Source organism: Nicotiana attenuata, unplaced genomic scaffold, assembly GCF_001879085.1.
Source record: "Nicotiana attenuata strain UT unplaced genomic scaffold, NIATTr2, whole genome shotgun sequence".
In the NCBI taxonomy this organism is placed as follows: Eukaryota; Viridiplantae; Streptophyta; class Magnoliopsida; order Solanales; family Solanaceae; genus Nicotiana; species Nicotiana attenuata.
This window is the reverse complement of record NW_017670364.1, coordinates 58,300-76,914: the sequence shown is the minus strand read 5'-3', so window position 1 is coordinate 76,914 and position 18,615 is coordinate 58,300. Positions and strand designations below refer to the sequence as shown.

Here is an 18,615-nt window from a genome sequence, read left to right as displayed (position 1 = left end):
TCGACCCTAGAATTGTAGGTCTCCACCTTCTTGTCATTGGCTTCTATCTTCTTCTCGCCCGACTCGATCCTCTTTGTGAGGTCCTCAAGCATCTTTATGATGGAGGGGTCGGTTGCTGACCCGTTGTTGCTTGATATTTTCTGGTACTTGCTCGGCTTGAGGGGCCGTTTCTGGTGCCCGCGTGCTTGGAGTTTTTTGGTGGCTTTGCAGTTGAGCAATCGCCAGCTGTTGTGCCTGTAACATCTCAAAGATGACGTGAAGGCTAACCCCTTGTTCCCCCCGAACTGGGGTTTTTTGGGCTTCTTGTTGGTCTTCTTGGCGTACACTCATGTCGGTGTGGGAGCTTATCTCGATGTGTTGAGCGTTGCGCGAGACCACGTCCACGGGAATTGGTTCTGGTGCATCCTCAGGGTTTCGTGGTGGTACACCAATACCTAGAACAGCTACACCATTCTCTCCATGGTCCTCAAGATCGTTGTTTTCATGTGCGTTCACTGAGTTAGACATTTTGACCTGAAATCAAAGATTCTTGGACAAGAAAAGTGTGAAAAATAACTTGTGTTACGTAGTAAACCAGCAAGAAAACAACCACTATTATTTTTAGCCCCACGGTGGGCGCCAAACTGTTTACCTTGAAAATGGTAATAACAATTATATTTGATTTTGTGGTTCTAAAAATACGTGATTTATTTTTATGCTAGTTGTTAGGCAATAGATGCTAAGTGAGAGACTAGAAAATAAGATAAGAGCTTGAAGATAGTATAATAACCAAATCGAATGACTGGAAATCGGGGCCTCGAGTTGGCATATACGGGGCCTCGAGGTCGAGTTGGATGCTTAGCCAAGGGCAGTCGATGAAGGACTAACAATTATGAGAGCTTTGATGGAGGATCTTTATGATCAATAATGAACAATGAATAAAGAACAGTTAATGAAACATAATAAATGCAAGTAAGATAATGAATACAGGCAATAGAATCAAATAGAGAGTATGTTTAAGTTAGAGAGCAGAGAATGTTCTTGTTCTTGTATTGAATGTTGTGTTGTATATTTTGTCTTTTACAAAATAACAAGGATCCCCTTTTTATCTGAGGGCAAATCCCAACGTGGTACAGATGCATTTATTACAAAGAAATATAGCTGGTATAGTTATTCGCTAGTTTGGTACAGACTGATGCTTCTCTTGCAGTTCTTGTCAGCTTTGATCATGTGCCTTGGGAACTTCCTGCTCTCCCGTGATAATCATCGATTTGCACTGCCTCGAGGTCGATCGTTAGGAACCCTCGGGGTTGAACCTCGAGCCTTTGGAGACGCGCTTGCGAAGCGCTACAATGGCCATAAAATCGGGCCTTCTGATTTTTACCGTATACAAACTCCAACAAACTACGTAGAATTTGAACAATTACTATATAAATAGATAACATATAATCACACACAACAAAATACATAAGATGCTTCCAGCTTTGATTCATCTTCTCCTTTTGCTTCAACCCTTGATTGATCATCTAATGACCCTCTAACTCTTGCTCAACCTTCGTCCACTGTTCATTCTCTATCCCATGCTCAATTTCCACCAATTGAGTCTTCAGTGATTCATAATTGGCTAATCCTTATTCAATCTCCCACAATTTGTTCACCAATCGTGGAAGGACAAACCTAGAACGCTGATCAATTACATCATCCCTCCATCGAAAAAATTTACAAGACTTGATTTGAAAATTGAAGGGATATAAATCATTTCAAAGTAATCAGAAAATAGGGATAATATCAATCCAATTGCCCAAATACTTACACCATAGTATGGACAAGACCAGAACCGTCTTTCAGGGTTCCTAGTCGACCAAGAAGTTTGCAATGGCAGCAAATCTCCATGCTCGCAATGCACCTTCACATTCAACATTGGGTCATGCTCGTCCATACAAAGTTGATTCAAGTAGATTCCTGTCATTTCAAACACTGAAAAATGAAGAATTAGCCCAGATTAATTTCAATAGAGAATCCTAAAAAGAATCTGTAAATATGACTAAGAAAATTAAAGAATGGGGAGGAGAAGTTAACACTATACAAGAAGGCTGCAGTACAAAAAAAAATTCCTTTCGATTCACCAAAATCGAGCTTTAGTGGCGGATGAAATTGGGTATGGACGAAGAGAAGGAATTTTTAACCTAATGAAATAAATGGTATATGGCTATTAAATAAAGGCATGAAAGTGTAAATTATATTATTCACGCGCCCACAAATCGTGCAGACACGCTATGTGCCAGCTAGGCCGAGAAGCTGTATTTTAATTCACTAAAAATATATACAAAGGGTGTTATAGGACACCCGTATTTTTAAGGGGTGCAACTGGAACTTTGGTACAACCCCAATGGAGTAATTATGTATTATCCCAATTTTAAATATAATTCAAAGTCTCCAAATGTAACTAACTAGAAAGAAATATGAATGACTGCACAATATGTCATTGCCGTATGATAAGCCTATTAGTTAGAGGCAGATTCATAATTTAAAATTTATGGATTCTATTGCTTTTAGTGACGTGAAAATATTACGGGCTAGTTAGTTTTCGGACTGGTAATTGAAAAACAGTCAGTGTTTGTAAAGTCATTGAAAAATAGTCATTATTTTGTTAAAACACGAAAAGCTCCAGCATAATATGCGGGATTATGGAGCTCCTGCGTATAAACATCCAATATATTATGTTGGAACTCCAGCACATGGAAAGTTACAGCATAATATGTTGGATTATGAAGTTCCTGCATATAAAATTCCTGCATATTATGTTGGAACTCTAGCACATTATGCTGGAAGCTCATATGTAAAAAATTCAAACTCCAACATATTATGCTGGAATATTTACGGATTTTTAAGAGTGTTTTTGTTCAGATTTTATCTTTACATAAAAAAAGTGACAAAATTTCGATTACTTTTGAAATTGTGATTATTTTTCAATTATCAGATGTAAATGTGATTATTTTTTATTTTTTTTCCCTTAGTGACGAGATAGGTTTCTGGTGTTGTCTCTTGTTTTTTCACTATGTTAATTATCTCACCCCGGTAACTCAATTATCATGCAACATGGTCAAATCAAGTCCAAAATTTATAATCAAAACATGCTACGGAGTTTGGGATAATATCTATTTCATGTAGGACAAATTTTTATTTTAATTAGATTTTACTTTTATCAAACAAAGTTTCAGTATCATTTAACAATTGACCAAAATAAAAAATAAAATTAAAAGAAGAAAACACTGGTTTGCGTATTTTGATTCGCAAAAGGATCTAAATTTCAAGTAGATGTGTATTTGACTTTTTAAACAGAGGATTCAAGTGGGTATTATCCACTTGTGGGCTCAAGTGTTCCAATTCAGACAGGCCCAAAACTAGACAAAATTTCCTAGTATATGATAATCAATTAGTAGACAAAATTATAGTATACAAATAAAATAAAGGGTCAAAGTGTGACTTTTCATAGTGCATTATTACGTCCTTATCCTTTTTATAACTTTTCATAGGGCATTATTAAGTCCTTATCCTTTTACTATTACCAACTGATACATGTAACTATCAGAACCAAAAAAATAAAATAAAAAAGGAGAGGAAAAGCCGTTACGTAAGAGTTAATGGAAAATGTTAAATTATAGTAGTTCATGAATTCAGTGAATTATTACTTCAAGGACACAGCCACACAAAAATAATTGCATGAAAGTTAGTAGCACTATAGCAACTCATTCATGTCAACCCCTTGAAGATATATATTACTATTACTCCCTCCTCTGTTCCCTTTTACTAGTACTAGTTCATATATCTATACTATATTAAAAGCACGAAGACTCTTAGCAAAATGTCGTTCGACTTTTTTACCCTTCAAAAATAAGTTTTATATTGGACAAAATTGTACTTTAATTTATTTTCCTAATATTTAGGAATACTTATTTAATTATTTTCCTATTATTTGGGGCGTTTCTTGCAATTCTAGAATTCCTACACTTTCAACTCCATTAAGATTTAGGAGTACTAAATAAGCTTTTAATTCACAATAGGATAGTCTCGATTACTTTATACTCCTTTTAGGTAGGCGGATTTTTTTTGCTTAACAAAATTTTCTCTTTTAAATCCATTTATATTTATGAGAAGTTCACGTTATCCTTCCCGACAAGTTAACATGACAAGACAAAGTTGTTATGGGGAATAAAAAATTAATATTTCTTCAATTTGTATTTTCTTTAGCTCAAGTTTGATTCACAAGTTATTATTATTGTAATTATTTTTAAGTGGTATATCTAAATTAAAAATGAATTATTTTATTCATTCAATTAAAGCAAAGCTCAACTCACACAAGTAATTAAAATATTATTTCTTTTATTGGAATTTTTTTATGCTTAGAACTAAAATATTTTAAAGATATAACTTTAGGAGTACAAATTATCTCACAATTCCAAGTAATGTAAAGCATGTGCCATTTTATACATGAAACAAAACAAAATTAAAAAGAAACTGAGGTTACAACTAGTAGAAAATCATTTATATGTATTTAACGGGAGTAAAAATTAAATTCAACAACATAAGAAATCATAATAGAATAGAAGTTAACAAGCAAAGTATTCTTGTAAAATTTCTCTTAAAATGCTTTTAGGAAATATAAGCAATTAAAATGTATTTTTGAATTAAATCAGACTTAAGTTTAAAAAGTTCCTATTTAAATGAGAACAACTAAAATGATACATTCTATAAATTGATGAAAAGAATAAATTTAAATTTTGATCTTAACATAAATTTCATATTCCAAATCTTCTAATATAATCTATCAAGTAATCTAAATACAATCATATACTCTTGATTTTCATAGAAAAGTAATTTTTTGATGCATAAATATAAAATCTGGGATGCATGATTATGTATTTGGACAAAGAAAGAAAGCTCTCACTAAAAGAAAAAAAATAGATTAATCATACGTTAGTGACTTAATTATTCTAGTTTTGCGATAGTAATTTATCTTTTCTAATATATTGAAAATAATTCCTATATATTTTTTTATTGATTAAAGTAATCGAATATTTTGCATTTTGCTCATGAGGAAATAAATGTTTTGTGTAAGTTAGATGACTATGTTTCTGTCTTTTTAGAATGAACTTAAGAATATATGCATTTTTAAAAAAAACTCTAAACTATGCAAGGGTTATGTGCTCTTATTGTAACTAAAAAGTAAGCGCAACTGTAAATTTGAAGTGGTAAAATTATAAAATTGGAATATATTTTAAGAGTAATGATGGTTTAGGACTTATATGGGATGGAGTTTCTTCCTTTATTAAGTTAGTTAAATAGGATAATAATCATCATTTCATAAATTTACAAAAAAAAAAAAATTATTTTATGTAATTGAAACACAATTTTAATATGATGTTCATGCCATTTTTAAAAGTTTGTATTCATTAAAATGGGGTACACGCGCAAAGCGCGTATACTAATTCTAGTAAAGAATAAATATTCCATTTACTAGTTCGTATACGAAGAATTAATATTCCTTTTTACTTGTACACTTTAGTATATTAAGAGAAGCCATTTAACGGCATGTTTACTAGACAGTGTAAAAATATTTAAACTATCATGTCAATATTATTTTTATAGCAGGTAAATGGGCCAATGGTTTCAAGATTAAAAATCTCAAATTTTATGGAAAGTTACCATAAACAGGGGCGGATGTACCACTATAATTACGGTTCAATTGAACTCATAATTTTTGAGGCGGATCATGAATTTATGTGTAAAACTTCACTAAGATTGCAATAGATAGTAGACATGAATTCCTATAATTTTAAAAATATAGTAATAGGTTTAATACTATAAACCTTATAGATTGAACCCATAGATTTTAAATCTAGGATTTGTCTCTTCCCATAAATATCTTTTAAGTATTCTGATAGTATAAGAATTTCTTTAGATCGATTATAAATATAATTACTCCCTCCGGTCCAAAATAAGTGATTTTTCGGCCTTTTTTTTGTGGTCCAAAATAAGTGATTTTTCCAGATTTCAAGAATAAATTAATTATTTTTTTCCTACATTGTCCTTGGAGTAAATAGTGTTGGAATATGTGTTAGGAGTGTTTATGTGAGATAGTAAAGGTTAATATGGTCAATTTCATTGCTAATTAATGCTAAAAGATGGATTTCTTAATCTGTGTGAAAACATCCAAAAAATCACTTATTTTGGACCGGAGGGAGTAAATAAATGTTCATAAACAATTAACAGTTTGAGGTATGAAAACCCAGAAGGACAACCTCGAATTGCACTATAAACTAAGGAATGGTGCGGGTTGAAAACAGAAAATTTTGCTATGCCGGGTAAAACCGAGCAGGTTGAAATCTTGGTGGTTTAAGGCTAAACCCAGATTTTACGAGGCAGAAGACAGCCTCTGAAAATTTTGAAAAATGGAAGTAAGTGAAGATAACTGAATTTAGTACCTTCAATTCATTATATTCATAAATTGTACTAAGGTCCAGTGACTCTCAAACTAGTCAATATTTTGTCGTACTGGCTGTTCCTACAAACTTTCTTTTTATTTTTTTAAAATACTTTATTCAGTGATTTTTGCTGCTAAATTTTCAAGTCTCTCTTTTTCTACTCTCCATTCTTCAAATTAAATCTTTCGTTTTCAAATGTGCTGTTACACATATGATAGATTGATAGCTAATAGCGTAGTAGAACTTATATATTGAATACGTATAACTTTTTACTTTGTACTAATTAAATATTTGCAGGTTTCCCAAATTGTTACATTTGAGTCATGAACTAGGGTAAAGTGTAGCAATAGTCACTTTTAAGCCCACAATTTAAAATATATCCACAATTTACAATGTATTTAAAGATTAGCCAATTCATCCAAACTTCAGGACTAAGTATCCTGAATTTGAAAATTCAGGACTAAGTGTCCTTGAATTTTTAAACTGCTAATTTAAAATTCAGGACATAAGATTCGAACTTCTGGACACAAATTTCGAACTTTAGAACACGATGCCTTGAAGCTTGAATTTTGAGGTTTAAACTATCGGACGCCATGTTCAGAAGTTTGAAAGAAATTGGTTAATCTTTAAATACATTATAAACTGTAATTATATTTTAAACAACATGCTAAAAAGTGGCTAACTGGTGTCATTTCCACCCATCAATTATTTTCGTTCCAATTAAAACTCGTGTACAATTTTTCTTTTTGAAAAATGAATGTCAAACCGCAGTTAGAAAAAGGAATGTTAAAACACAGTTAATTATTTGTTTTGTCAGTTTCAAATCACAATCAGTCTAAGTGGAAAACTCAAAGTTGAGCGACTTTTATGAGCTTCAATGAAATCAGCTTTAACTCTTTACTAATGGTCAACACCAGTAGTTCACTTCCCTTCAGGTGTATATTTTACCGAAGAGTGAGTATATAACAAGTTAAATTTAAAAATATTGAAAGAAGTTATATGATGATAATATAAACAGAATTATGATAATTAGTTACACTATTTTCAGATTTCAAATTAAGCTTGCTATAAAGTAATTACTTTTTGTAACAGGTCACCTATTTGATCTCATGGTGTAAGAAAAATCATACTACAAAACTTAAGCTCGATAAAATAATATGTTGGATAGTAGGAACAGTTATTTTATAATTGTCACAAACAAAGTTTGACATAAACATGCATGTTTTTTTCACCACTTATTATTAAGAATATGGACACTGGGCTTAAGTAAACTCAATAAACTAAATAAATTGTGATTTGAGAGTTGTCCGAGATTATATATAAGAATGTAAAAGTCCATACTCTTCAATCAATAGGCCAGGAAAGTTCCAACACTCAGCTAATACGATCAAACAGGGGGTTAGAAGTTGTTATGTTGAGGAAGAGGCAAACCCGAAAATAAAGAAGATAAAGAACATCAAATTTTAACGTGGAAAACCCTTCAAATCGAAGGTAAAAGCCACGGGATCACAAAGATCCAAAAAGCTCCACTATAACAATAAGAGGGTTACAAAAGTTCTCCAAATTGGCTACACAACAAGGGCCAAACACGGGGCAACAATAGCAACAAGACCAACAACTAATCAATTGAAGAAAGAGTATAATCCACAAAAATGAAGCTGCTGTTCGAGGCTCGAAATCAGATGCTACGAGCCTCCAAATTCGATCTTCACCATTCAAATCCAAGATCAAGATGTTACGAACACTCAGTCAATATTTCAAGCCAATCCAACGTTAACGAATCGAAAAATGTGATCTGAAATTGGCTGGTCGGAATAAAAATCTGCAGCAAAACAAATACTTTTCTTCTCTCTTCTCTCTTGATGAAAGCTCTCTCTAAACCACTCTTATGTGCTTAAGTCTTTCAAAGACTTGTATCAATGAGCATAGAATAATTCTCCAAGGTTGTCCTATTTATAGATCATGAGTGGTGCTTTCTCTTAAAGCCAAAACCCACTCAAAATAGGAATAAACCGAATCCAATTCCAAATAGGAATGGAAACCAAAAGAGAATAGGATTAGGCCATTGGGCCTTTGGCTGGACAACATGGGCATGTGCCCAACAAACTCCCCCTCCAGCCAAGGGCCAAATGTGTCTTCAAGTAGAGGAACTATTGACAGGCTTCATGCCTATCAATTTTCTACAAAATTCATGTTTATCTGCAACCACCGCCTTTGTCAGCATATCCGAAGGATTTTCATCAGTGTGTATCTTCTCAACCTCAAATAATTTCTCTTCCACGGCCATTCTTATCCAATGATACTTTCTATTTATATGTTTAGTCTTAGAATAAAAAGTGGAGTGCTTGGTAAGACAGATAGCACTCTGATTATCGCAAAATAAGATGTACCTTGGCTGCTCAAAGCCTAGATCATTAATAAACTCCTTCATCCATAATAGTTCTTTGGCACCTTCTGTGACAGCAATATATTCGGCTTCTGTGGTGGATAGAGCTATGCACTTCTATAGTCTAGATTTCCAAGAAACAGCTCCCCCTGCAAAAGTGATCAAATAACCGGAAGTGGATCTTGAATTATCAAGATTGCCTCCTAAATCATAGTTTGTGTAACAAACAAGTTCAAGCTTGCCATTGCCTAAGCACAGTTTCAAATCTGCAGTACCTTTCAAATACCTTAATATCCATTTTACTGCATCCCAATGTTCTTTTCCAGGATTAGAAAGGAATCTACTAACAGTACCAACGGCATGTGCAATATCTGGTCTAGTGCAAACCATAGCATATATCAAGCTACCAACGGTAGAAGAATAAGGAATACGAGACATCTCCTTTTTCTCTTCATCAATAGATGGACTCTGACTAATACTCAATTTAAAGTGTTTAGCAAGAGGAGTACTAACCACTTTTGCATCTGTCATATTGAACCTCTTGAGTACCTTCTCAATGTATTGCTTTTGGGACAGAAATAACTCCTTTCTATCTCTGTGTCGGTGGATTTCAATGCCCAAGATTTTCTTTGCTGGCCCCAAGTCCTTCATCGCAAACGATTTGCTCAACTGCTTCTTAAGGACTGCGATTCTGGATTTATTCTTGCCAACAATAAGCATGTCATCCATATAAAGCAATAAAATAATAAAATCATCATCGGAGAACTTCTGGAAGAATATACAGTGGTCTGAAGAAGTTTTCTTGTACCCTTGTCCTTCTATGACAGATTCAAACTTCAAATACCATTGCCTTGGAGCTTGTTTCAATTCATACAAGCTCTTTTTCAATTTGCAGACATAATTTTCTTTTCCCTTAGTTACAAAACCCTCAGGTTGCTCCATATAAATCTCCTCATCTAAATCACCATGAAGAAAAGCAGTCTTGACATCCATCTGCTCAACCTCTAAACCTAGACTTGCGGCTAAGCCTAGAACCACACGAATAGAAGACATCTTCATAACAGGGGAGAAAATTTCATCAAAGTCAACTCCCTTCTTCTGGCCAAAACCTTTAGCAACTAACCTCGCCTTGAATCTAGGCGCAGAGGTATGGTTGTCTTGCTTTATTCTGAATATCCATTTGTTAGATAAGGCTCTCTTACCTTTCGGCAATTTCACTAACTCATATGTGCCATTCTCATGGAGTGACTTCATCTCATCTTCCATCACATCGATCCAATGATCTTTGTGATTATCTTGTATGGCTTCATCATAATTCTCAGGTTCTCCCATGTCAGTCAAAAATACATAGTCATCAGGAGGATAGCACATGGATTTTTGCTTCTCCCTTGTAGATCTTCTAAGAGAGGTTTCAGGAGCATTCGAAGTAGTTACCTGTGCAGGAATTGGTTGCTGATCAACCACAACTTCATCAACTGGAGCATCCATAACATCTATACCATGATGATCATTTTGATCTTGATCACTATCTCCATCATTGTCTTGGGTTCCTTCATGTGCAATAGGTGCCTTAGCAATTGAAACTGGATCAATACCACCTAAGCTCTCATTACTCTGAGAATCTATCTTCTCAGCTTTGTCAATATCTTCAATAGTATGGTCTTCAAAGAATATTGCATCACGACTTCTAATAAGTTTATCGCCAATTGGATCATAAAAACGATACCCAAAATCATCTTGACTATAACCGATAAAGATGCACTGCTTAGTTTTGACATCCAGTTTTGATCTCTCATCTTTAGGAATATGCACACAAGCTTTACACCCAAAAACTCTCAAGTGATCATAAGAAACATCTTTGGCAAACCAAACTCTGTCTGGGACATCACCATCCAAAGCAACAGCAGCAGACAAATTGATAACATAGGGAACAGTGTTAAGTGCTTCTGCCCAAAATGTATTTGGAAGTTCAGCCTCTGAAAGTAAGCATCTAACTCTCTCAACTAGATTTCTATTCATCCTCTCTGCCAAACCATTCAATTGAGGCGTCTTGGGCGGAGTTTTCTGATGACGAATTCCTTGTTCCTTGCAATAGTTATCAAAGGGACCACAATATTCACCACCATTGCCAGTGCGAATACATTTTTATTTCTTCCCCGTCTGTCTCTCAGCTAAGGCCTGAAATTCCTTAAACACGCCAAGTGCTTGATCTTTAGATTTCAAAGGATACACCCAGAGCTTACGAGAATGATCATCAATGAAGGTCACAAAGTAAAGTGCACCACCTTTTGACTTTACTTTAAAAGGACCACACAAATCAGAGTGTACTAGCTCCAATAAATCGGGCTTTCTTGAGGGAGGATGACTATGAAAGGAAACCCTTTTCTGTTTGCCAGCTAAACAATGGATACACCTTTTCAGCTTTGCTTGTTTCAATCCAGAAAGCAAACTTTTCTTAGCCAAACACGTAATCCCCCTATCGCTCATATGACTCAATCTTCTGTGCCACAATTCTGATAAAGTATCACCTTCCACCATATTTATTGAGTCATTAAGAATAGAGCCATGTGTCACATATAAATAACCAGACTTGACTCCGCGAGCCAATACTAACGAGCCCTTAGTGAGCTTCCATTGGCCATTAAAGAGGGCATTATGGTAACCTTCATCGTCTAATCTTCCTGCGGAGATCAAATTGAAAGGAAAGTCTGGAGCATGCTTGACATCTTGAAGAACTAACGTTGAACCATTATTAGTTTTCAAACAAACTGTGCCAACACCAAACACCTTAACTTCACTGGCATTGCCCATCTTTAACACTCCAGAATCAACAGCAGTATAAGATGAGAAAAAGTCTTTTCTTGGTGTGACATGTAAGGTAGCTCCAGAATCTACTATCCAGCTAGTCTCATGGGATACCAAATTGATGACGTTTTCATCATAAGCAAAAAGAAGGTCATCTCGAACAATAGCAGCAACATTGTTCTCGTTATTTTCAACTTTCTTTCCTTCTCTAGTGTCTTGATTCAACTTGCGGCAAAACCTTTTGATGTGTCCTTTCTTGCCACAATGGTTGCATGTAACATTATAGTATTTGGACCTTGACTTACTTCTACTTTTACCTCTATTCCTTGAGCCTCTTGTTCTATCTCTCCCCCGGTCTTCTGTAACCAAGATATCTGCTTGTGAGGACGAACCCTGAGATTTTCTCCTTACTTTCTCGTTCAACACACCATTCTTGGCATATTCCATGGTCACCTTACCTCCAGGAGCTGAATTTGTCAAAGAAACACGAAGAGGTTCCCAAGAGTCTGGCAGAGTATTAAGAAGCCAAAGTCCTTGTATCTCATCATCAAAATTAACTCCCTTTCTAGATAGCTGATCAAGGACGCCCTGAAAATCATTATGCAATCAAGGATAGGGCTGCCTTCCTTGTATTTAAGGGTCATCAATTGCTTTAGCAGAAACAATTTGTTGTTCCCGGTTTTTGAAGCATAAAGAGTCTCTAGCTTTTCCCACAATGATCTCGCATGTATCTCGTTCACAATATGGTTGCGAACATTATCTTCAACCCATTGCCGTATATATCCACATACTTGTTGATGCTCGAAATTCCAATCTTCATCGGATATACTCTCGGGCTTATGAGCTGAAAAAACGAGTAGATGCATCTTCTTCACGAACAACAAGTCTTTCATCTTGCTTCTCCAAACATTATAATTTCTCCCATTTAACCATACCATCTTGCTCATATTCGCCTCCATTTCGTGACAACCCGGATAAATAACCAAGGCTCTGATACCATTGTTATGTTGAGGAAGAGGCAAACCCGAAAATAAAGAAGATAAAGAACACCAAATTTTAACGTGGAAAACCCTTCAAATCGAAGGTAAAAGCCATGGGATCACAAAGATCCAAAAAGCTCCACTATAACAATAAGAGGGTTACAAAAATTCTCCAAATTGGCTACACAACAAGGGCCAAACACGGAGAAACAATAGCAACAAGACCAACAACTAATCAATTGAAGAAAGAGTATAATCCACAAAAATGAAGCTTCTGTTCGAGGCTCGAAATCAGATGCTACGAGCCTTCAAATCCGATCTCCACCGTTCAAATCCAAGAACAAGATGTTAAGAACACTCAGTCAAAATTTCAAGCCGATCCAACGGTGAACGAATCGGAAAACGTGATCTGAAGTTGGCTGGTCGGAATAAAAATCTGCAGCAAAACAAATACTTTTCTTCTCTCTTCTCTCTTGATGAAAGCTCTCTCTAAACCACTCTTATGTGCTTAAGTCTTTCAAAGACTTGTATCAATGAGCATAGAATAATTCTCCAAGGTTGTCCTATTTATAGATCATGAGTGGTGCTTTCTCTTAAAGCCAAAACCCACTCAAAATAGGAATAAACCGAATCCAATTCCAAATAGGAATAGAAACCAAAAGAGAATAGAATTAGGCTATTGGACCTTTGGCTGAACAACATGGGCATGTTCCCAACAGAAGTGCATACCCTTTCCTAGTCCACACGAAAAATGTACAAAAGAGATTTTGTTTGTTAATTAGAGTTTAGTAAATCATTGTGATGGAATAGATATGATCTCCTCACCAACAATTAGAAGTCTTCATTTGACCATTCAAAATGGAAAAAATTAATCTTGATAGAGATGCGATTGCGGTCGAACTTGGATTATTGGATTGCTTGGGTTCTGGATATCCGGCAATTAAAAAGGGCAGTCCGGTGCATAAGGTATCTTATGTTCATGCAGAGTTCATGTAAGGGCGAGTGTGATGTAGATAGTCTATCCTAATACAAATATTTGTGGCTGCTTCCACGGCTCGGACCGGTAACCTGTAGGTCACATGAAGACAACTTTACCGTTACTCCAAAACTCCCCCGATGAGTTTTGGATATCCGACGATTATTAAAAAAATTGAATTAAGAGTAAGCTAAGCTAAAAGGAGAAGATAAGCAATTATGATAGCAACAGGAACTGGTGCTGTCTCTGAGTGGCTTTGCCTGCATGTGTGTCCACTGTCATACACTCCTACTACATATTACTTCATTACTGTTACAGCTCAACAGTATTAACTCCTTTTTTTTTTGTCCATTCGTGTATCTCTATTTATCTTCAACACTCATTTTCTGGACCCCCCACCCCACCCCCACCCCACCCCCCACAACTACTAGCTCAAATTGAAGACACATTCAAATACTTATGAAATGATGGTAATACTTGACTTGTACAATATAATTGACCGTGTTAAATAGGGATTCTTCTTCTTCTTTTGACAAGTTGAATACAAGCTGGAAAGGTATAAATGCCAGAAAAATATATGAGCAAGAAAAAAGAAGGCGAGAGTAGAGACATTAAAATGAAATGAAAAGTACAATTATCAAGAACTTTTTGTAAAGGATATTGCATGCACAGAAGTCACTTAACCATGGTCAGCTATTAGTTAACTGTAGTTAGATAGTATAAATCATAGTTAGCTAGCTGTAATTTAACTGAATCAGTTAGTGGAGGTTGGTAGCTACGTGTATATATGTTAGTGTAAGAATTCATTTTCTGAGTTGAGCAAGATAGAAGCAAAATGTAAATTGATCTCTCTCTGGTTTCTTCTCCATCTGTTTTGCTCTTCGAGCTCCATTACTGTTAGTTCATTTCTGCTGCAATTCAAAAAATTCCTCTCTTAATCGAGGAGATTTAACACTTTTAATATGATTAAATCATTAAAATAAATGGACAAATATAAAGAAAAGAGAAGAAAATTTTACACCCCGAATTTACTTTTACACCCCGAATTTACATACTTCTTTTCCGTCCTAGTCATTCGATGAATTTCATCTATGAGACTAGAAGAAGAGTTTGGAAGAGGCTTGATAGAGTCTTTGTTAATGACTTGTGGTGCCAAATTATGCAAAATAATGTTGTCAAGCATCTTCCAAGAACTGGTTCTAACCATAGACCTTTACTTCTCAAGTGCTATAATACAAACAACAATGGTATTAAGTACTTCAAATTCCTGGATTTCTGGGTGGAGCACCCTTCCTTCATGAACCTGGTAGAAGATGTGTGGAACTTTAATATTAGTGGGAATGCCTTGTGGATACTTCAACAGAAGCTTAAAAAACTTAGCGAAAGGCTTGCACAATGGTCTAAGGAGGAGATTGGAAATGTGTATGAGCATGTTCAACACTGGGAAGCAAAAATGAATGCCCTTGAAGAACTTGATCTACAAAACAATACTGACCTATCTAGAGAAGAGCTTAACCGAGGACAAGCCGAATACATCAAATGGATGACCATGCAAGACTCTATTCTTAAACAGAAAGCAAACATCAAGTGGTTCGAAGAAGGTGATTCTAATACCAAGTATTTCCATAGCCTAATCAGGGAAAGAAGAAGAAGGCTACAACTTCACAAGATCAAAGATTATAGAGACAGATGGGTGGAAGGTGATGATAACATTGCAAAAGCCGCAATTAGACACTTCCATAAGAGATTCAACATCAAACATCAATTCAATGATAATGATATACTGGAATGCATCCCCAGGATTATTACTGAAGAAGAGAACATTGTCCTGACCTCCATACCTAACACAGAGGAAATCAGGGATGTTATTTTTGACATGGGAGCTAATAGTGCAGATGGTCCAGATGGCTTTAACGACACCTTTTTTCAGAAATGTTGGGATATAATCGAAGATGATATCACTGACTTCGTGCAAGAAATTTTCAATGGAAAGAAACTAACCAAGTTCTTCTCCCACACCTGCCTGGTTTTACTTCCTAAAGTAGAATCTCCCAGTAGCTTCTCAGAACTTAGACCCATCAGTCTAAGCAATTTCACCTCCAAGATCATGTCCAAAATTCTTTCGAGAAGGCTAAATCCTATGCTTCATAGAATCATTTCAAAGAACCAAAGTGGGTTCGTCAAAGGAAGATCCATTACTGAAAATATTTTGCTAGCACAAGAGATCACACAGAACATCAAGAATAAAAACTGCGGGGGAAATGTTATTATCAAATTAGACATAGAGAAAGCATACGATAGAATGTCTGGAGCTTTATCATGTCAGTTTTGAGGAAATTTGGCTTCTCGGAGGAATGGATTGACATCATTTGGGGTCTGGTTAATGAAGTCTGGTACTCTATTATTATTAATGGCAATAGGAAAGGCTTGTTTACCTCATCTCATGGCTTGAAACAGGGAGATCCACTGCCACCTTCTTTGTTCATTATTAGTGCTGAAGTGCTAACTAGGTCATTGAATAATCTCTTCAGTTGTGAAAACTTTACCCCTTTCAGCATGAATAACAGAGGTCCAAAGATCAATCACCTTGCATATGCTGATGACATTGTCATATTCTATGGGGGTAACAAGAAATCCATCAAGCTTGTCAAGAAACAAATCAGGAGGTATGAAAAGGCTTCAGGGCAAAAAGTCAACAATGACAAGAGTTATTTCATCACTTCTCCTAATACCTCTGCCTCCAGGATCAATAGAATTAGGCAAGCATCAGTGTTCATGGATAAAAAGTTTCCTTTCAATTATCTGGGGTGCCTAATCTATCATGGAAGGAAAAACACAGTCTTATTTGATGAAATGTTTGCGAAGATTGTTAAAAGGATCAATGGATGGCAAGGTAAAATTCTATCTCCAGAGGGAAAATCACACTTATCAAGCATGTATTACAATCTCTCCCCACTTACACTTTGTCTGCTATGAGTCCTCCCAAAGGCACTATTACTCTCATGGAAAAACATTTTGAAAACTTCTTCTGGGGGTCGACAGATGGGTCAAACAAATATCATTGGAGTTCTTGGCATAATATGTGTCTTCCCAAAGACGAAGTTGGCATTGGAGTTAGGAAGATGCAAGATGTTATTGATACATTTATTATTAAGAGATGGTGCAGGTTTAGAACACAGAACTCTCTATGGGCCACCTTTCTCAGGGCCAAATACTGCATAAGATCTCACCCGGTAGGTAAAATCATGGCTTCGGCTGACTCTCATGGTTGGAAAAACCTGTTAAAGACCAGACGAAAGGTGGAAGTTCACATCAAATGGAGCATTCAAAATGGCTCATCAAGCTTCTGGTGGGATAATTGGACGAGTGATGGTCCACTTGCTCACCAGGTCCAAGGTATCAGGAAATCGCCCAAAACTCAGGTGAAGGATTTTTTAACAAATGGGCAATGGGACATCAACAGGTTAAACCAGGTTCTTCCTTCTCACATCACTGATTTTATTTGTAGAATTGATATAGGTAATGATGCGGAAGATGATTTCCCTATTTGGACCTTGTCGGATGATGGAAAGTTCTCAAATAATTCAGCGTGGCATTTAATTAGATATAAAAAACCAAAAGCAATTTTTTAAAGAATGCTTGGCATCAGGCAATCCCTTTTAAAATGTCCTTTCTAACTTGGAGAATTATGAAAAGAAAATTACCTTTTGATGACATGATTAGTAAGTTTGGTACTAATATAGCTTCGAGATGTTCTTGGTGTAGTGTTCCACAGGTGGAATCCATGCAACATGTTTTCGTGGAAAGTGAAGCTGCAAAGCACATTTGGAAGAATATTGGCAGCCCCTTGGGTATTGTTCACCCAAGTGCACCTATTGCGGCAATTTTTAAGAATTGGTGGGATGCTAAAACAAAGAATAAAATTCATGGCTTGGTTCTACAAGCTGCACCAACTCTTATTTGCTGGGAAATTTTGAAACAAAGAAGTTCATGTAGATATGGCACACAAAGGAAATTTCATCTCAATGTCATGAAACACCAGGTGATATGGAACCTCAAATCCATAGTAACCAAGCTCATGCCAAATGGAGACACCCCACACCATTGGCCTTCTCTTTGCTACAAAATTGAAAGATTGAAACCTGTCCAAACATGGAGGCAAGTTCAGTGGCATTCTCCGCTCCATGGCAAGGTCAAAATTAACACAGATGAATGTTACATCAAGGAAAGTGGGAAAGCTGGTATAGGAGGAATCATCAGAGATGAGGATGGAAACTGTATCATGGCATTTGCAATGTCGATTGATTGTGGCAGTCATAACATGGCCGAAGCTCGAGCTGCTGAGTTCGGAGGAAAATGGTGTAACCAATTAGGTTTAACTAATTTTGTTCTCGAACTTGGCTCAAATATCATAGTAAACATGGTCAATCAAGATGGAAAGAAGAACATGAAACTAAAGATTGTGGTGGATAGAATTACAAGTTTGGTCCAGCATGCAAATGCAACAGTCCAACACTATTATAGAGAAGGCAACCAGGTAGCTGATGCTTTAGCTAAAATCGCCTCCATCTCTGGCACGTTTGATATGCCAATCCTTCGAACAACTTCCAGCGCCTTCATTATGGATAAGTGGCAAATGCTAGTATCAGAACAAAATATGAGAAGAACAATTTTTTTGTTAGTTGAATTTGATGTATATATAGTTATGACAGTATATTGGTAGATTAATCTGCTGTCATTTTTTGGGTGATAGAAATCACCATGTTGTATTTGGTTCCGAGGTAAGGCATAGCCCCCCTCACTGATCTCTTTTTGCAATATAACACCGAGACCTCTGTCTGGGGAACTTTACATAAAAAAAAAAATCATCTATGAGAATAATTTATTTTCTAGACACTTTATCAATAGAAGGATTGAAAATCTCGTTATGTGGTTGAACCAAAAAAGTACGTAAAATATTCTACAAAATACTAACCAAGGTTGTAAAAAAAAAAAAAAGAAAGA

The 18,615-nt window shown here is 35.7% G+C and overlaps 1 protein-coding gene across 1 annotated transcript; it reads left to right on the top strand.

The window, feature by feature from the left end:
- Nucleotides 1-16,856: 16,856 nt before the first annotated feature.
- On the top strand, nucleotides 16,857-18,334 carry LOC109238391. Its single transcript, XM_019404839.1, has 2 exons — nucleotides 16,857-17,182; nucleotides 17,377-18,334. Exons 1-2 carry the CDS (start codon nucleotides 16,857-16,859, stop codon nucleotides 18,332-18,334), a joined length of 1,284 nt encoding a protein of 427 aa, XP_019260384.1.
- The last annotated feature ends 281 nt before the right edge of the window (nucleotides 18,335-18,615 follow it).

What these genes read in the sequence shown, in the direction of transcription:
- LOC109238391 (XM_019404839.1), top strand. Translation starts at nt 16,857, where the DNA reads ATGGCTTCGGCTGACTCTCATGGTTGGAAAAACCTGTTAAAGACCAGA. An exon ending in ACCTTGTCGGATGATGGAAA is followed by an intron (nt 17,183 to 17,376) that starts GTTCTCAAATAA and finishes TTCTTGGTGTAG; the next exon opens with TGTTCCACAGGTGGAATCCA.